Source organism: Bos javanicus, chromosome 25 (genome assembly GCF_032452875.1).
Source record: "Bos javanicus breed banteng chromosome 25, ARS-OSU_banteng_1.0, whole genome shotgun sequence".
NCBI lineage: Eukaryota > Metazoa > Chordata > Mammalia > Artiodactyla > Bovidae > Bos > Bos javanicus.
In genome coordinates this window covers 18,600,180-18,619,059 of record NC_083892.1, presented here as the reverse complement: position 1 = coordinate 18,619,059, position 18,880 = coordinate 18,600,180, and the positions used below count along the sequence as shown (strand labels likewise).

Genomic DNA, 18,880 nt, shown 5'->3' with positions numbered 1-18,880 from the left:
CCTTGCTGACATTGGCTTTTGGTACCAGCATTTGCCTCATTTTTTTTTAAGCTCCCAACCAGGTACAACAATGAGCCAGCTTGCTCTATTTTCCGTATCACCTGTGCTTATTCTTAGTGTTGTGTTTGACTCTTTGTGACCCCCTAGACTAGCTTGCCAGGCTCCTCTACCCATGGAATTTTCCAGACAAGAATGCTGGAGTGGGGTGCCATTTCCTATTCTAGGGGATCTTCCACACTCAGGGGTTGAACCCATGTCTCTTGCATCTCCTGCATTGGCAGGCGGTTTCTTTACCACTAATGCCACCTGGGAAGCCCATATGTTATTATATATCAGGGCCTTTGTCTTAGCCTGCAGAGATCACACTAAGATGATTAAGAGAGGGAAGGGTGCAAAAACAGTGTCATCTTTCACCTCTTGTTCAGATTGGAATAGACTGACTTTCCCATTTTCCTTTGGTTCTAGTAGGCTTGGGCAAGAAGTATGAAAGCTGTTCACTGAGGAGGCGAAAGCCCTGTCCTCAGAAGGCTTGCAAATTTAGAACTTCAGCCTCTCTGCATGTCAAAAAATAAAGGTTGTCCCAGAATGTTAGACTTCAAAGGATTTTAATGTTGGGAACATGGAAACTCAGAGAGGTTAAGAGACTTGTTCAAGGGCATACGTCACTTAGGGATATCCCAGACCAGAACTGAAGGCTTCCTGAGACTTTACTCTGATCCTACTGACTCAGTACCTCTGGAATACAATCACGTATTGATAATGTATTTTTTCTTCTTGGGCCATCATCGTCTCCTTAGGGGAAGAGTATATCCTGGCATGTGTGTATGCTCCGGAGAAGGCAATGGCACCCCACTCCAGTACTCTTGCTTGGAAAATCCCATGGATGGAGGAGCCTGGTAGGCTGTGGGGTCGCTAAGAGTAGGACACGACTGAGCGACTTCACTTTCACCTTTCACTTTCATGCATTGGAGAAGGAAATGGCAACCCACTCCAGTGTTCTTGCCTGGAGAATCCCAGGGATGGCGGAGCCTGGTGGGCTGCCATCTAAGGGGTCACACAGAGTCGGACACGAGTGAAGCGACTTAGCAGCAGCAGTGTGTGTGTTCAGTTGCTCAGTTGTGTCTGACTCTTTGTGACCATGAACTGTAGCCTGCCAGTCTCTTCTGTTCATGAAATTTTCCAGGCAAGCATACTCGAGTGGATTGCCATTTCTTACTCCAGGGGATCTTCTCGACCCAGGTACTGAACCTGTGTCTTGTGTCTGCTGCATTGGCAGGCAGATTCTTTACCACTGTGCCACCTGGAACAGCATAGCGAAGAACATTAAGTAGTGAGACCAGTGATGTAATATGATGAATTTAGAATCAGACTCCTGGCTTTGAATCCCTTACCTTTATAGATTGGCTGTGTGACCTCAGGCCAAATCCCTTAAACTTTGTTCAGTTTATCCCCCTGTAAAGTGAAGATTATATTTTCTTGCTCATAGACTTATAGTTGGTTAAAAGTGATAATTCATGTCAGTCTCCTCATTACATGCAATGGACTTAAAAGATTATTGCTATTAATAAACATTTTAAAATCCTCTCTCAACCTGGACCAACCAGATTGACCGTTTGCCTCTTTCCTTTCCACTTTATGCTCCCAGTCACCTAAGGACCAGAACAAGACTCATCATCTCTGTGAAACTGAATAGATTTTGGAGGCTGACAAACTGATTTTATTTCCTAGTCCCATTGCTTAGTGGTTAAGAAACCTCAGGTTCCTAATCTGTAAGACCCCTGACATCATAGGTTGTTGTGAAGTTTGAAGATGATGATGTATATGAAGCATATAACAAATACCAATTCATCTTCATCAGTCCCTCCACCTTCCTTTCCATAACACTGGTTCATACTCCTCTCTCCTTTCCTGTCTCCATTCGTCTTTGTGTGATTTAGCCCTTCATGGTCTTTCTGTCCATAAGGGGTGATTCTGTTTCAAAGGCAGACTGTAAGTCCTAGAAAATAGGGACTTGCCTGATTGTCACTTCATGGAGCTGCCTAAGAATTAGAACGGAGAAGGCAATGGCACCCCACTCCAGTACTCTTGCTTAGAAAATCCCATGGATGGAGGAGCCTGTTAGGCTGCAATCCATGGGGTCGCTAAGAGTCAGACACGACTGAGCAACTTCACTTTCACTTTTCACTTTCATGCATTGGAGAAGGAAATGGCAGCTCACTCCAGTGTTCTTGCCTGGAGAATTCCAGGGACAGGGGAGCCTGGTGGGCTGCCGTCTATGGGGTCTCACTCCAGTGTTCTTGCCTGGAGAATTCCAGGGACAGGGGAGCCTGGTGGGCTGCCGTCTATGGGGTCGCACAGAGTCGGACACTACTGAAGTGACTTAGCATAGCAAGAATTAGAAACACTTTCCTGATCTCCCTTCTCTGGCTGTCTGGAGCCAGAGCATTCACTGGGACCATGATCTCTGGGACTGCCCTTAGCCCAGCGGTGCCAGCTCCAGACCTGGGGCCAAGCAAGCAACCAAGCCCATCCCTAGGAATAGCAGCTGGGTCTGCTACAGGAGAGGAGGGAGGCTGGAAGCTGATGCAGAGAAGGAGGGAGAGAGAAAGGCAGAAGCAGTTAGAGCTGAGATTGGAGGAGAAAAGCTGGAGGCTTATCTTGGTCCAACATAAACTAAGCAGTTACTGGCTTTGATCTTTCAAGTAACTCCCCAAAGCTATGCCTAGAAGTACGTTTCCTGGTTTGTAGCTTTTTTTCTCCCTTTATTCTTCTTCCTGCCTTTCCTTTCTTCCCACCCCTTCTTGTCTGTCACTCCATTTCACTCGTGTATGCCACTTTAGCTGAAACAGGAGACCAGAGTCACTTACTGCAAGAACAGGAGAGCTACTGTAGGCATTTGGGGCATCAGCATTCCTAACTGCCCCAGGAGACCTAGCCTGGCTGCTGACAAGAGCACTTTTCTAGGAAAAGAGGAGCTTGATCCTCTCACCAACTTTCTGATAATAACAATTACAATAAAGGCTAACACTTACCGAATACTTTTTATGAGCCCGGTATTAGGGCAGAGCATTTTACATGGGATATCTCATTTCCTCTATCCACCAGTCCATGAGGTACAGCTGTCCCATTTTAAAGTTATATGCTGATGGTCACAAACTTGGTGGATCGCCATGATTCAGATACAGGTTCCTCTGCTTGTGGAGCTCATCCTGTTAATTACTCTGCTCCAGTTTCTCCTTTTCTAGATAGCTGCTTGACCTCTGTGTACTTAAATTTATTTTCCTATGAAATGGCAGTAATTACTTCCTAGAGTTACACTTCAGTGTAGCTCTTACAATGTACTGACAATGAAAAGTGGGATTAATTAATGATGATATTCTGTTAGTAATGAAATTTGGTTCTGGGGAGCCCAGATTGTGCTGAGGCTATCCATTTCAGAGGGATAGCAGGAGGACCACTGGGAAGGTAGTTCCATTAAATGAGTGTAAATCAGTACCAAGTTAGAAATCCTGGTTTTCTCCAGATCTACACACCTGGAACCTAGTGGAAAGGGAGTGAAGTTTGGAACTGACTGGAAGATTGCCCCAGATTAGGGAAAGAATTTACTTCATTTCAGTCACTCAAGAGCACTTGACTCTTTGTGACCCCATGGACTGCAGCATGCCAGGCTTCTCTGTCCCTCACCGACTGCCAGATCTTGCTCAAATTCATGTCCATCTAATCAGTGACTTCATCCAACCATCTCATCTCTGTTGTCCCCTTCTCCTCCTGCCTTCAATCTTTCCCAACAAAAAGGTCTTTTCCAGTAAGTCAGTTCTTTGCATAAGGTGGCCAAAGTACTGGAGCTTCAGCTTGAGCATTACTCCTTCCAATGAATATTCAGGAATGATTTCCTTTAGGATTGACCGGTTTGATCTTCTTGTAGTCCAAGGGACTCTCAAGAGTCTTCTCCCAACACCACTGTTCAAAAGCATCAGTTCTTCGGCACTCAGCTTTCTTTATGGTCCACCTCTCACATTCATACGTGACTACTGGAGAAACCATAGCTTTGACTAGACAGACGTTTGTTGACAAAGTAATGTCTGTGCTTTTTAATATGCTGTCTAGGTTGATCATAGCTTTCCTTCCAAGGATCAAGTGTCTTTTAATTTCATGGCTGCAGTCACCATCCACAGTGACTTTTGGAACCCAAGAACATAAAGTCTGTCACTATTTCCATTGTTTCCCCATCTATTTCCCATGAAGTGATGGGACCAGATGCCATGATCTTAGTTTTTTGAATATTGAGTTTTAAACCAGCTTTTTCACTCTCTTCTTTCACTTTCATCAAGAGGATCTTCAGTTCCTCTTCACTTTATGCCATAAGGGTGATGTCATCTGCATATCTGAGGTTATTGATATTTCTCCTGGCAATCTTGATTCCAGCTTGTGCTTCTTCCAGCCCTGCATTTCTCATGACGTTCTCTGCATATAAGTTAAATGAGCAGGATGACAATATACAGCATTGATGTACTCCTTTCCCAATTTGGAACCAGTCTGTTGTTCCATGTCCAGTTCTAACTGTTGCTTCCTGACCTGCATACAGATTTCTCAGGAGGCAAGTAAGGTGGTCTGGTATTCCCATCTCTTTCAGAATTTTCCACAGGTTGTTGTGATGCACACAGTCAAAGGGTTTGGTGTAGTCAATAAAGCACAAGTAGATGTTTTTCTGGAACTCTCTTGCTTTTTTGATGACCCAACGGACATTGGCAATTTGATGTCTGGTTCCTCTGCATTTTCTAAATCCAGGTTGAACATCTGGAACTTCACAGTTCACATACTGTTGAAGCCTAGCTTAGAGAATTTTGAGTATTACTTTGCTGGTGTGTTAGATGAGTACAATTGTGCAGTAGTTTGAACATTCTTTGGGACTGGAATGAAAACTGACCTTTTCTAGTTCTGTGGCCACTGCTGAGTTTTCCAAATGTGCTGGCATATTGAGTGCAGCACTTTGACAGCATCATCTTTTAGGACTTGAAATAGCTCAGCTGCGACTCCATCACCTCCACTCGCTTTGTTCATAGTGATGCTTCCTAAGGCTCACTTGACTTCACATTCCAGGATGTCTGGCTCTAGGTGAGTGATCACATCATCGTGGTTATCTGGGTCATTAAGATCTTTTTTGTATAGTTCTTCTGTGTATTCTTGCCACTTTTTTTTTTTTTAGTATCTTCTGCCTCTGTTAGGTCCATACTATTCTGTCCTTTATTGTGCCCATCTTTGCATGAAATGTTCCCTTGGTATCTCTAATTTTCTTGAAGAGATTTCTAGTCTTTCCCATTTTATTGTTTTCCTTTATTTGTTTGCATTGATCACTGAGGAAGGCTTTCTTATCTCTCCTTGCTATTCTTTGGAACTCTGTATTCAGATGGGTATCTCTTTCCTTTTCTCCTTTGCCTTTCACTTCTCTTCTTTTCTCAGCTATTTGTAAGGCCTCCTCAGACAGCCATTTTGCCTTTTTACATTTCTTTTTCTTGGGGATGATCTTGATTCTTGTCTCCTGTAATATGTCACGAACCTCCGTCCATAGTTCATCAGGCACTCTTATCAGATCTAGTGCCTTAAATCTATTTCTCACTTCCACTGTATTTGATAAGGGATTTGATTTAGGTCATACCTGAATGGTCTGTCAGAATGTGGTCCACTGGAGAAGGGAATGGCAAACCACTTCAGTTTTCTTGCCTTGAGAACCCCATGAACAGTATGAAAAGGCAAAATGATAGGGCACTGAAAGAGGAACTCCCCAGGTCGGTAGGTGCCCAATATGCTACTGAAGATCAGTGGAGAAATAGCTCCAGAAAGAATGAAGGGATGGAGCCAAAACAAAAACAATACCCAGTTATGGGTGTGACTGGTGATAGAAGCAAGGTCCAATGCTGTAAAGAGCAATATTGCATAGGAACCTGGAATGTCAAGTCCATGAATCAAGGCAAATTGGAAGTGGTCAAACAAGAGATGGCAAGAGTGAACATCGACATTCTAGAAATCAGCGAACTAAAATGGACTGGAATGGGTGAATTTAACTCAGATGACCATTATATCTACTACTGTGGGCAGGAATCCCTCAGAAGAAATGGAGTAGCCATCATGGTCAACAAAAGAGTTCAAAATGCAGTCCTTGGATGCAATCTCAAAAACGACAGAATAATCTTTTTTCGTTTCCAAGGCAAACCATTTAATATCACAGTAATCCAAGTCTATGCCACAACCAATAACGCTGAAGAAGCTGGAGTTGAACGGTTCTATGAAGACCTAGAAGACCTTTTAGAACTAACACCCCAAAAAGATGTCCTTTTCATTATAGGGGGCTGGAATGCAAAAGTAGGAAGTCAAGAAGCACCTGGAGTAACAGGCAGATTTGTCCTTGGAATACGGAATGAAGCAGGGCAAAGACTAATAAAGTTTTGCCAAGAAAATGCACTGGTCATAGCAAACACACTCTTCCAACAACACAAGAGAAAACTCTACACATGGACATGACCAGCTCGTCAACACCGAAATCAGAATGATTATATTCTTTGCAGCCAAAGATTGAGAAGCTCTATACAGTCAACAAAAACAAGACCAGGAGCTGACTGTGGCTCAGATCATGAACTCCTTATTGCCAAATTCAGACTGAAATTGAAGAAAGTAGGGAAGACCACTAGACCATTCAGGTATGACCTAAATCAAATCCCTTATGATTATACAGTGGAAGTGAGAAATAGATTTAAGGGGCTAGATCTGATAGATAAAGTGCCTGATGAACTATGGACGGAGGTTGGTGACATTGTACAGGAGACAGGGATCAAGACCATCCCCGTGGAAAAGAAATGCAAAAAGCAAAATGGCTGTCTGGGGAGACCTTACAAATAGCTGTGAAAAGAAGAGAAGTGAAAAAGCAAAGGAGAAAAGGAAAGATATAAGCATCTGAATACAGAGTTACAGAGAATAGCAAGAAGAGATAAGAAAGCCTTCCTCAGTGATCAATGCAAAGACATAGAGGAAAACAACCAAATGGGAAAGACTAGAGATCTCTTCAAGAAAATTAGAGATACCAAGGGAACATTTCATGCAAAGATGGGCTCGATAAAGGACACGAAATGGTATGGACCTAACAGAAGCAGAAGATATTAAGAAGAGGTGGCAAGAATACACAGAAGAACTATACAAAAAAGATCTTCATGACCCAGATAATCACGATGGTGTTATCACTCATCTAGAGCCAGAAATCCTGGAATGTGAAGTCAAGTGTGCCTGAGAAAGCATCACTATGAACAAAGCTAGTGGAGGTGATGGAATTCCAGTTGAGCTATTTCAAATCCTGAAAGCTGATGCTGTGAAAGTGCTGCACTCAATATGCCAGCAAATTTGGAAAACTCAGCAGTGACCACAGGACTGGAAAAGGTCAGTTTCCATTCCAATCCCAAAGAAAGGCAATGCCAAAGAATGCTCAAACTACTGCACAATTGCACTCATGTCACACGCTAGTAAAGTAATGCTCAAAATTCTGCAAGCAAGGCTTCAGCAATATGTGAACTGTGAACTTCCAGATGTTCAAGCTGGTTTTAGAAAAGGCAGAGGAACCAGGTACCAAATTGCCAACATCCGCTGGATCATGGAAAAAGGAAGAGAGTTCCAGAAAAACATCTATTTCTGCTTTATTGACTATGCCAAAGCCTTTGACTGTGTGGATCACAATAAACTGGAAAATTCTGAAAGAGATAGGCATGCCAGACCACCTGACCTGCCTCTTGAGAAATGTGTATGCAGGTCAGGAAGCAACAGTTAGAACTGGACATGGAACAACAGCCTCGTTCCAAATAGGAAATGGAGTACGTCAAGGCTGTATATTGTCACCCTGCTTATTTAACTTATATGCAGAGTACATCGTGAGAAACGCTGGGCTAGATAAAGCACAAGCTGGAATCAAGATTGCCTGGAGAAATATCAGTAACCTCAGATATGCAGATGACACCACCCTTATGGCAGAAAGTGAAGAGGAACTAAAGAGCCTCTTGATGAAAGTGAAAGAGGAGAGTGAAAAAGTTGGCTTAAAGCTCAACATTCAGAAAACGAAGATCATGGCATCTGGTCCCATCACTTCATGGGAAATAGATGGGTAAACAATGTCAGACTTTATTTTTTTGGGTTCCAAAATCACTGCAGATGGTGATTGCAGCCATGAAATTAAAAGACGCTTGCTCCTTGGAAGAAAAATTATGACCAACCTAGATAGCATATTCAAAAGCAGAGACATTACTTTGCTAACAAAGGTCTGTCTAGTCAAGGCTATGGTTTTTCCTGTGGTCATGTATGGATGTGAGAGTTGGACTGTGAAGAAGGCTGAGCGCCGAAGAATTGATGCTTTTGAACTGTGGTGTTGGAGAAGACTCATGAGAGTCCCTTGGACTGCAAGGAGATCCAAACAGTCCATTCTGAAGGAGATCAACCCTGGGATTTCTTTGGAAGGAATGATACTAAAGCTGAAACTCCCAATACTTTGGCCACCTCATGTGAAGAGTTGACTCATTGGAAAAGACTCTGATGCTGGGAGGGTTTGGGGGCAGGAGGAGAAGGGGATGACAGAGGATGAGATGGTTAGATGGCATCACTGATTTGTTGGACGTGAGTCTGAGTGAACTCCGGGAGTTGGTGATGGACAGGGAGGCCTGGCGTGCTGCGATTCATGGGGTCGCAAAGAGTCAGACATGACTGAGCGATTGAACTGAACTGAATGGTCTAGTGGTTTTCCCCACTTTCTTCAATTTCAGTCTGAATTTGGCAATAAGGAGTTCATGATCTAAGCCACAGTCAGCTCCCGGTCTTGTTTTTGCTCAGTGTATAGTGCTCTCCATCTTCGCCTGCAAAGAATATAATCAGTCTGATTTTGGTATTGACCATATGGTCAATGAGTAGAGTCGCCTCTTGTGTTGTTGGAAGAAAGTGTTTGCTAAGAACAATGCATTCTCCTGGCAAAACTCTTATCAGCCTTTGCCCTGGTTCGTTTTGTACTCCAAGACCAAACTTGCTTCTTTCTCCAGGGAAATCCTGACTTCCTACTTTTTCATTCCAGTCTCCTATGATGAAAAGGACATCTTTTTCTGGTGTTAATTCTAGAAGTTCTTGTAAGTCATCATAGAACTGTTTAACTTTAGCTTCTTCGGCATTAGTGGTTGGGGAATAGACTTGGATTACTATGATATTGAATGGTTTGCCTTGGAAACGAACCGAGGTCATTCTGTTTTTGAGATTGGACCCAAGTACTGCCTTTCGGACTCTCTTGTTGACTGTGAGGGCTACTCCATTTCTTCTAAGGGATTTTTGCCCACAGTAGTAGATATAATGGTCATTTGAATTAAATTTGCCCATTCCTGTCCATTTTAATTCAGTGATTACTGAAATGTTGATGTTCAAACCCTTGCCATCTCCTGTTTGACCACTTCCAATTTACCTTGATTCATGGACCTAACATTCCAGGTTCCTATGCATTACTGTTCTTTACAGCATCGGACTTGACTTCTATCACCAGTCACATCCACAGCTGGATACTGTTTTCACTTTGGCTTCATCTTTTCATTCTTTCTGGAGTTACTTCTCCACTCTTCTCCAGTAGCATATTGGGCACCTACTGACCTGGGGAGTTCATCTTTCAGTGTCCATCTTTCTGCCTTTTCATGGGGTTCTCAAGGCAAGAATAATGAAGTAGTTTGCCATGCGCTTCTCCAGTGGACCACGTTTTGTTAAAACTCTCCACCATGACCCATCCATCTTGGGTGGCTCTACACGGCATAGCTCATAGTTTCATTGAGTTTAGAGATGGCTGTGGTCCAGGTGATCAGTTTGGTTAGTTTTCTGTGATTGTGGTTTTCATTCTGTCTGCCCTCTGATAAATAAGGATAAGAGGCTTATAGAAGGTTCCTCATGGGAAAGACTGACTATGGGGGAATCTGGGTCTTATTCTGATGGGCGGGACCATGCTAAGTAAATCTTTAATCCAGTTTTCTGTTGACGGGTGGGGCTGTTCCCTCCCAGTTGACTGAGGGCAAACTTGACCCTAGCCTTCACAGGAGACTCTTTTCTCCTGGCTCTTAATGTACACAAGTTTTTGTTTGTGCCCTCCAAGAGTCTCCCCATTCCTGTTAAAGTACTGTAATCAAATCCCACTGGTCTCCAAAGTCAAATTCTTTGGGGGTTCTCAGTCCCTTTGTCAGTTCCCTAGGTGGGAAAATCTGTTGTGGGTCCTAGAACTTTCTTAACAGTGCAAGAATTTCTTTGATATAATTGTTCTGCAGTTAGGGACAGAAAGTGAGCAACAATTCAGATATCCAGAGGGCACAGCAAATAGCCAGCTTGATTTTATTCATGATTATTCACAAGTCTTATCCTATGGAGAATCTGACCCCCTGTGTATTTCTGATTGGTGGTGCATTTGAGCAGGGTTAGTTCTGTAGTTCAAGAAACTGTTTTTGAGCGATACTCGTGTGCATGATGGAGAAGGCAATGGCACCCCACTCCAGTACTCTTGCGTGGAAAATCCCATGGACGGAGGAGCCTGGTAGGCTGCAGTCCATGGGGTCGCTAAAAGTCGGACACGACTAAGCGACTTCACTTTCACTTTTCAGTTTCCTGCATTGGAGAAGGAAATGGCAACCCACTCCAGTGTTCTTGCCTGGAGAATCCCAGGGATGGGGGAGCCTGGTGAGCTGCCGTCTGTGGGGTCACACAGAGTCGGACACGACTGAAGTGACTTAGCATTAGCATTAGCATGTGCCTGACTCAAGCATAGGCATCCTGTCCTGTCTGGGCGTGGGGAAGCAAGCCTAGACCCATTGTTCACATGGGACAAGCTGGGATTTCCATCAGGGTAAGCAGATACTACTTGGCTTTTAATAAAAGCTTTCCTCTGTGGAAGTCATAGTGCCAGGTACTCTTTATCAGTGTATCCTGACTGAATCCTTACAACTGCTCTATGAAGTAGGTACCGCCTTTCAGGTTGATGAAATTCAGGTTTTTGATCAGGGTCAAACAGCCGATAGCAGAGTTGGACTTAAAGAGCTAGAGCTTTTAGCCATGATGGGGTCCTGAAACATCACAGGTTTAAGGACTCTGGATTCTAGTCCCCAGCCTCTGGTGAGGCCGAGCCTGAGGGCATCTTGCCTGCCTGCTTCACGGTGGTATGGCTTGCTGGGGAGAGAGCAGTGGCTAGGACAGCATTCTTAGCTCTGGGCACAGACCATGTGCTGTTCTTTTTCCAGTTGTTGTTGTTGTTGTTTAGTCCCTAAGTCATGTCCGACTCTTTGCAATCCCATGGACAGGCTCCTCTGTCCTTCCCTGTCTCCCACAGTTTGCTCAAATCTATGTGCATTGAGTCAGTGATGCTGTCTAACCATCTCATCCTCTACCGCCCCTTTTTCCTCCTCTTCTCAATCTATCCCAGCAGCAGGGTCTTTTCCAGTGACTCAGCTCTTTTGTATCAGGTGGCCAATGTATTGGAGCTTAAGCCTCAGTCCATCCAATGAATATTCAGGGTTGGTTTCCTTTAGGTTGACTAGCTTGACCTCCTTGCAGTCCAGGGGATTCTTAAGAGTCTTCTTCAGCACAGTTCAAAAGCATGAATTCTTTGGCACTCAGCCTTCTTTATGGTCCAGTTCTCATATCTGTACATGACTACTGGAAAACTATAACTTTGACTGTATGGATCTTGTCAGCAGAATGATGTTTCTGCTTTTTAATATGTTGTCTAGGTTTGTCATAGCTTTCCAACCAAGAAGCAAGTGTCTTTTAATTCATGGCTGCAGTCACTGTCCACAGTGATTTTGGAGCCCACTAAAATAAAATCTGTCACTGTTTCCATTTTTCCCCCATCTATTTGCCATGTAATGGTGTGACTAGATGCCATGATCTTAGTTTTTTGAATGTTGAGTTTTAAGCCAACCTTTTCACTCTTCTTTCACCCTCATCAAGAAGCTCTTTAGTTTCTTTCCACTTTCTGCCATTAGGGTGGTATCATCTGCATATCTGAGGTTGTTGGTATTTCTCCCACAAATATTGATTCCAGCTTGTGATTCATTCACTTTGGCATTTTGCATGATGTACTCTGCATATAAGTTAAATAAGCAGCGTGACAGTATACAGCCTTGACATACTTCTTTCCCTATATGGAACCAGTTCATTGTTCATGTCCAGTTCTAGCTGTTGCTTCTCGACTTGCGCATGTTTGTTAGGAGACAGGTAAGGTGGTCTGGTACTCCCATCTCTTTAAGAATTGTCCAGTTTGTTGTGATCCACACAGTCAATGACTTTAGCACAATCAATGAAGTAAATTTTTTTTTGAATTCCCTTACTTTTCCTGTGATCCAGTAGATGTTGACAATTTGATCTCTGGGTCCTCTGCCTTTTCTAAAGCCAGCTTGTACATCTGGAATCTCTCGGTTCACATACTGCTGAAGCCTAGCTTGGAGAATTTTGAGCCTTACCTTGCTAGTATGTGAAATGAATGCAATTGTGCCATAGTTTGAAATTTCTTTGGCATTGCCCTTCTTTGGGATTAGAATGAAAACTGACCTTTTCCAGTCCTGTGAACACTGCTGAGTTTTCCCAATTTGCTGACATATTGACTGTAGCACTTTAACAGCATCATCTTTTAGGATTTTGCATAGGTCTGCTGGAATTCCATCACCTCCATAAGCTTTGTCCTGTGGATGGAGGAGCCTGGTAGGCTGCAGTCCATGGCGTTGCGAAGAGTCAGACATGACTGAGTGACTTCACTTTCACTTTTCACTTTCATGCATTGGAGAAGGAAATGGCAACCCACTCCAGTGTTCTTGCCTGGAGAATCCCAGGGACGGCAGAGCCTGGTGGGCTGCCATCTATGGGGTTGCACAGAATCGGACACGACTGAAGTGACGCAGCAGCAGCAGCAGCATCATTAGCTGTGTTCTTGGTAATGCTTCCTAAGGTCCACTTGACTTCACATTCCAGGATGTCTGGCTCTAGGCAAGTGACTACACTCCTATCGTGGTTATCTGAGTCATTAAGACCTTTCTTGTATAGTTCTGTGTATTTCCACCTCTTAATATCTTCTATTAGGTCCTTACTCCCATTCTTGGATGAAACGTTTCCCCTACTATCTAATTTTTTTGGAAGAGAAATTCTGTTTTTTAGAGAATCTTTCCCATCCTGTTGTTTTCCTCTATTTCTTTACACTTCATTTCAGAACGGCTTCTTATCTCTCCTTGCTTTTCTCTGGAACTCTGCATTTAGTTGGGTATATTTTTCCCTTTTTCCCTTTTCAGCTCCTCAGACAACCTCTTTGCCTTCTTGCATTTCTTTTTCCTTGGGGTGGTTTTGGTCACTGCCTCCTGTACATTATTATAAACCTCCATATATAGTTCTTTATGCACTCTGCCAGATCTAATCCCTTGAACCTATTCATCACCTTTACCATATAATCATAAGGGATTTGATTTAGGTCATACCTGAATGGTCTAGTAGTTTTCCTTACTTTCTTCAATTTAAGATTAAATTTTGCAATAAGGAGGTCATGATCTGAGCCACAGTCAGCTCCCAGTCTTGTTTTTGCTGACTGTATAGAGCTTCTCCGTCTTCAGCTGCAAAGAATATAATCAATCTGATTTCAGTAGTGATCATTTGGTGATGTCCATGTGTAGAGTCATCTCTTGTGTTGTTGGAAAAGAGTGTTTGCTGTGACCAGTGTGTTCTCTTGGCAAAACTCTGTTAGCCTTTGCCCTGCTTCATTTTGTTCTTCAAGGCCAAACTTGCTTGCTACTGCAGGTTTCTCTTGATTTCCAACTTTTGCATTCCATTTCCCATGACGAAAAGGACATCGTTTTTGCTGTTAGTTCTACAAGGTCTTGTAGATCTTTATAGTCAACTACAGCTTCTCCAGCATCAGTGGTTGAGGCAAAGTCATGTTGAGTGGTTTGCCTTGGAAAGAAACCGAGGTCACTGTATTGTTGACTGTGAGGGCTACTCCATTTCTTCTTGGAAAGGAACCGAGGTCACTGTTTTGTTGACTGTGAGGGCCACCTTATTTTTTCTAAGGGATTCTTGCCCACAGTAGTAGATATAATGGTTCCCCGAATTAAATTCACCTATTTCTGTCCACTTTAGTTCACTGATTCCTAAAATGATATTCACTCCTGCCATCTCCTACTTGATCACGTCCAATTTCCTTGATTCATGGACCTAACATTCCAGGTTTCTATGCAATACCACCAGACATATCCACAGTTGAGTGTCGTTTCCGGTTTGGCTCAGCCAGTTCATTCTTTCTGGAGGTATTAATAATTGCCCTTTCTTCTTCCCCCATAGTATATTGGACACCTTCCAACCTGGGGTGCTCATCTTCCAGTGTTATGTGTTTTGCTTTTGCATATTGCTCATGGGGTTTTCATGGCAAGCATACTCCTGTGTTTTGCCGTTCCCTCCTCCAGTGGATGACATTTTGTCAGTACACTTCACTATGACCCGCCCGTCTTGGGTGGCCCTGCATAGCATGGCTTATAGCTTCATTGCATTACAAAGCCCCTTCACCAAGACCATGCTGTGATCTATGAAGGGGTTTCTGATACAGGTGTTAAGCAGTCTAGCTTAGTGGTTAAATTGAAAGTGAAAGTTGGCTCAGTGGTGTTTGTTTGCAACCCCATGGACTATACAGTAGAAGTCCATGGAATTCTCCAGGCCAGCCTTTCCCTTCTGCAGGGGATCTTCCCAACCCAGGCGAACCCAGGTCTCCTGCATTATGCATGAATTCTTGACCAGCTGAGCCACAAGGAAAGCCCAAGAGTATTGGAGTGGGTAGGCTATCCCTTTTCCAGTGGATCTTCTTGACCCAGGAATTGAACTGGGGTCTCCTGCATTGCTGGCAGATTCTGTACCAGCTGAGCTATCAGGGGTTTTTCAAGTCAGACATAATCAGGTTCTTCTTGTGATCCTGGGTAATCTTCTTTGCACCCCAACTTTCCTGTCTTTGAATGGAATTGTCATAAGCATATATGAGTTTTATTGTCCATAAAGTGTTTTATATAAATGCTCTTACTAGGAATTAGCCAACAGCTACTGTGTTCAGGGAAGCAGGCAACTTTAAAACACTTGAAGTGTGGCCATCCTGTGACACAGGGCTGAGCCCCTGATTGAACCTGAGAAATCTCTTGGTGCAGAACTGTTTCCCAAAGAAAGAGGTAGACAGTAAAGAAGGGAGCCCAGGGAGCCCATTAGGTAATCAGGGGACCACACCCACCATCAGATCTGTAACTGGCTTGAGACTATCACTTGCTTTAAAGGAAAGGACTGGAATGGAAGGAAGGGATCCAGCCTTCTGGCACTTTCTGACTAATCATCTGTCTAAATTGATTTCCCACTCCTTTTTTTCTTTTTATCTTTTGGGTATGTAAAATGCCTTCAGGTTTCAGCTGGTTCTGCTGTGTCAGGTCATCAAAGATGCTCTCATGTGGAGGGCTTGTAAATGGGTAAATGGATTAGAACCTCTTTGGTAGGTCCATCTGTTCTGTCCCTACTTGAAGGCCTTGGCACCAGGATTTGGAGGAAGCTGGTATAATATAGCATCTGTCCAATGGGAGCAGAGGTGAGTGGCCTATGGTAGGTGAGTCAGTCAGAAACCAGGAAATCTTCTTATCATGCCAGATACCTGGGCTTTCCTCAGCAGCAAGAACTGAGCAGCAAAATCTGGTGAGTCAGCATGTCTGGGAATTAGAGTTGCCAGTCTGTGAGCATGTGGAATTTGTGTAAGTTTGGGCCTTTTGTTTCTTTCAGCATTTCAGTCTTAGAAACACAGATCTGGAAACCAGAACGTCCATGTGGTATAGTGCTGTTTGTTTTGGATAATTTGGCTTGAACAGGTTGCTTCTCATGTATTCTGGTCTTCCAAGAATTAACACCCTTGCCTTTAAAAATTTTAATAAGTTGCACTATGAATTACTAGCTGTACTCTAAAAGCATAAAAAGGCTTCAAAAAACTTACTTGGGTCTGTCATTTTCCACAGCAAAACCCTTCTGAAGGGGCTACAGTGTGATTTTGAAACCTAAGTGAAACTGCAAATCCATAAAGGGCATGTATAGTCATGTCTGTCATTTATTCTTTTTGAAGGTGGAGAATGGGACACACCCTGATACAATGTGATTCCAGTTAACACAGGAACGATTATGGTCTTCACTTTAAACTTGTACACTCAGAACATACCCTTAGAATTACTTTTGAAAATAACTCTGATTTTATGCAAGTACTATTTGGAGGAAGTAAAGTTTTTAGCTAAAGTTTAAAGCTTCAACTTTCCATTAAAATACCCTTTTACCCTACTGCCAGTCTCATTAGAGCTTTGAATTTGGATTGTGAAGGTCCATGACTCTAGAGCTGGTGAGACACGGGTCTGACATTGATTTGGTCCACTTCCCTGCTATACTTCCAAGTTTCTATTAACATAATTTCAGAGGCTGCAATTACTATGCTCTGCTGTGCTGTGCTTAGTCACTCAGTCGTGTCCAACTCTTTGCAACCCCATGGACTGTAGCTTGCCAGGCTCCTCTGTCCTTGGGGATTCTCCAGGCAAGAATACTGGAGTGGTTTGCCATGCTCTTCTCCAGGGGATCTTCCCAACCCATAAATTGCACCCAGGTATCCTGCATTGGTGGCTCAGACAGATGGATTCTTTACTGTCTGAGCCACCAGGGAAGCCCAAGAATACCAGAGCAAGTAGGCTGTCCCTTCTCAAGGGGATCTTCCTGAGCCAGGAATTGAACTGGGGTCTCCTGCATTGCAGGCAGATTCTTTAGTTAGCAAAATTTTACAAGCACTAAATTTTAGATGGATCTTCTAGTAGCCTAGTTGAAGGTAAGAATGAGTCTAAGTAGATAAAGTGTCTCCAGAGAAATCACCTCCTTCCTAGCCAAGAAATTTCTAGCAATCTTCCTATAAAACACTTTTTAGTTAAAAATAAGTAAATCACTATGATGTTATGTATTAGTGCAGACTTCTTTTTCATCTAGCTGTTATCCTATCATTTAGAGATTGTATTTGGGTAAATCAGCCCTTCTTTTAAAATGGAGACACCTTCTTAGAAGACTAAGCCTGCAGACCCTTTAGGGCATTCACATTTAGTGTGAACTTGACTTTCCTTCTACATTCTACCTTTCTGAGAGGGGTATTTAGAAAAGAAGCTCAGCGACTGGGACCCTTGGCATGGAATACAGTCCTGGTGGATGGCGCCCATAGGTGGATAGAGTAAGGGTGGAGAAAGGGCTTGCACATTCTTTACCTCATCTTTAGGGCATTATGAAACTATATATAGTTATTTGGGATGTGACCACTCTTTCTCCCTGTTCATCCTACTTAAAAAGAAAATCTGAGAATTTTGACATTAGAGACTAGAAGATGAACCTTTTATTTGTACCTTTGGTGTTAACACAGGTTCAAATAACTTTCTTATGTGATGGCAAATTTGCAAGACAAATTTCCTTTGGAATATTTCTGGCAAACCCATAGTCTTCCTGATGCATTCTGCACATGAATTCTTTGTGATCTATGTTACCTTAAGAATTTTAGGAATTTCCATTATTGGTTCTCCATATGTGTCCTAGCCACTGCATTTCCAAGGTGAAGGTATAGGCTTGTGAGGAAGGTGATGGTGAACTTGGGGTATTTCCACTAGTTCATGGTTGGCTCATTGCAAGAATGGTGTTGCACTGTGCAGTTCCTGGAGGAGAGCTTGCATACTCTGTCTTCCTGTTCAGTGGTGATTGGTCTTTAATTTTCTTCTAGGTTGGCTGGCTCCTCTGGCTGATGGCATGTTGAGGCACATGGGCCAGTGGCAACGAGGGCATCCAATCCAGAGAGGGCCGCTCTAGAGGCCAGGCCACCAGCATCATGGGCCAGTGTGTCACCAAGTGTAAGAATCCCTCATCAACTCTGGGTAGCAAGAATGGAGACCGTGATCCCAGCAGCAAGTCACATGGTAGGCGGAGTGCAAGCCACCGTGAGGAACAGCTGCCAACCTGTGGCAAGCCAGGTGGAGATATCCTTGTCAATGGGACCAAAAAGGCAGAGGCTGCTCCTGAGGCCTGCCAGCTGCCAACATCCTCCGGAGATGCTGGGAGGGAGCCCAAGTCAAATGCCGAGGAGTCGTCTTTGCAGAGGTTGGAAGAACTGTTCAGGCGCTATAAGGATGAACGGGAGGATGCAATTTTGGAGGAAGGCATGGAGCGCTTTTGCAATGATCTATGTGTGGACCCCACGGAATTTCGAGTGCTGCTTTTGGCTTGGAAGTTCCAGGCTGCTACCATGTGCAAATTCACCAGGTTAGTCACAAATACTTGGTGTCACCAGGTGAACAGAGGAGGAAAGAGAGCACCACTGAGCAGTGGTGCCCAGCTAGGATAGAAGTGGGCACCAACAATCCTTGCCTGAAGTTATAAATCCATGTTGCCAAGCTGCTGTCCCACCCCACTGCTATTTCAGACTTTTTTCTTTCACTCCTTTGTCAGTTCACTTACTTCCTTACTCAGTGTTTATTGTGCACCTATCATGTGTCAGGCATTGGGTGCCACTGGGGATGTGCTTGGGAGAAGGCAGTGGCACCCCACTCCAGTACTCTTGCCTGGAAAATCCCATGGATGGAGGAGCCTGGTGGGCTGCAGTCCGTGGGGTCGCTAAGAGTTGGACACGACTGAGCGACTTCACTTTCACTTTCCACTTTCATGCATTGGAGAAGGAAATGGCAACCCACTCCAGTGTTCTTGCCTGGAGAATCCCAGGGACGGGGGAGCCTGGTGGGCTGCAGTCCATGGGGTCACACAGACCCCATTGCTCTCCGAACGATACCCT

At 43.7% G+C, this 18,880-nt stretch overlaps 1 protein-coding gene across 12 annotated transcripts in view; it reads left to right on the top strand.

The window, feature by feature from the left end:
* The window catches only part of DCUN1D3 (defective in cullin neddylation 1 domain containing 3), a 60,246-nt gene that overhangs the window by 34,594 nt on the left and 6,772 nt on the right, over positions 1 to 18,880 (top strand). For all 12 annotated transcript variants that reach the window (XM_061401358.1, XM_061401355.1, XM_061401350.1 and 9 more), the window contains one exon: positions 17,819 to 18,354. In XM_061401358.1, coding sequence (XP_061257342.1) covers positions 17,924 to 18,354 — 431 coding nt within the window. In that variant the 5' untranslated portion in view covers positions 17,819 to 17,923. The remainder of the gene's footprint in view (positions 1 to 17,818; positions 18,355 to 18,880) is intronic.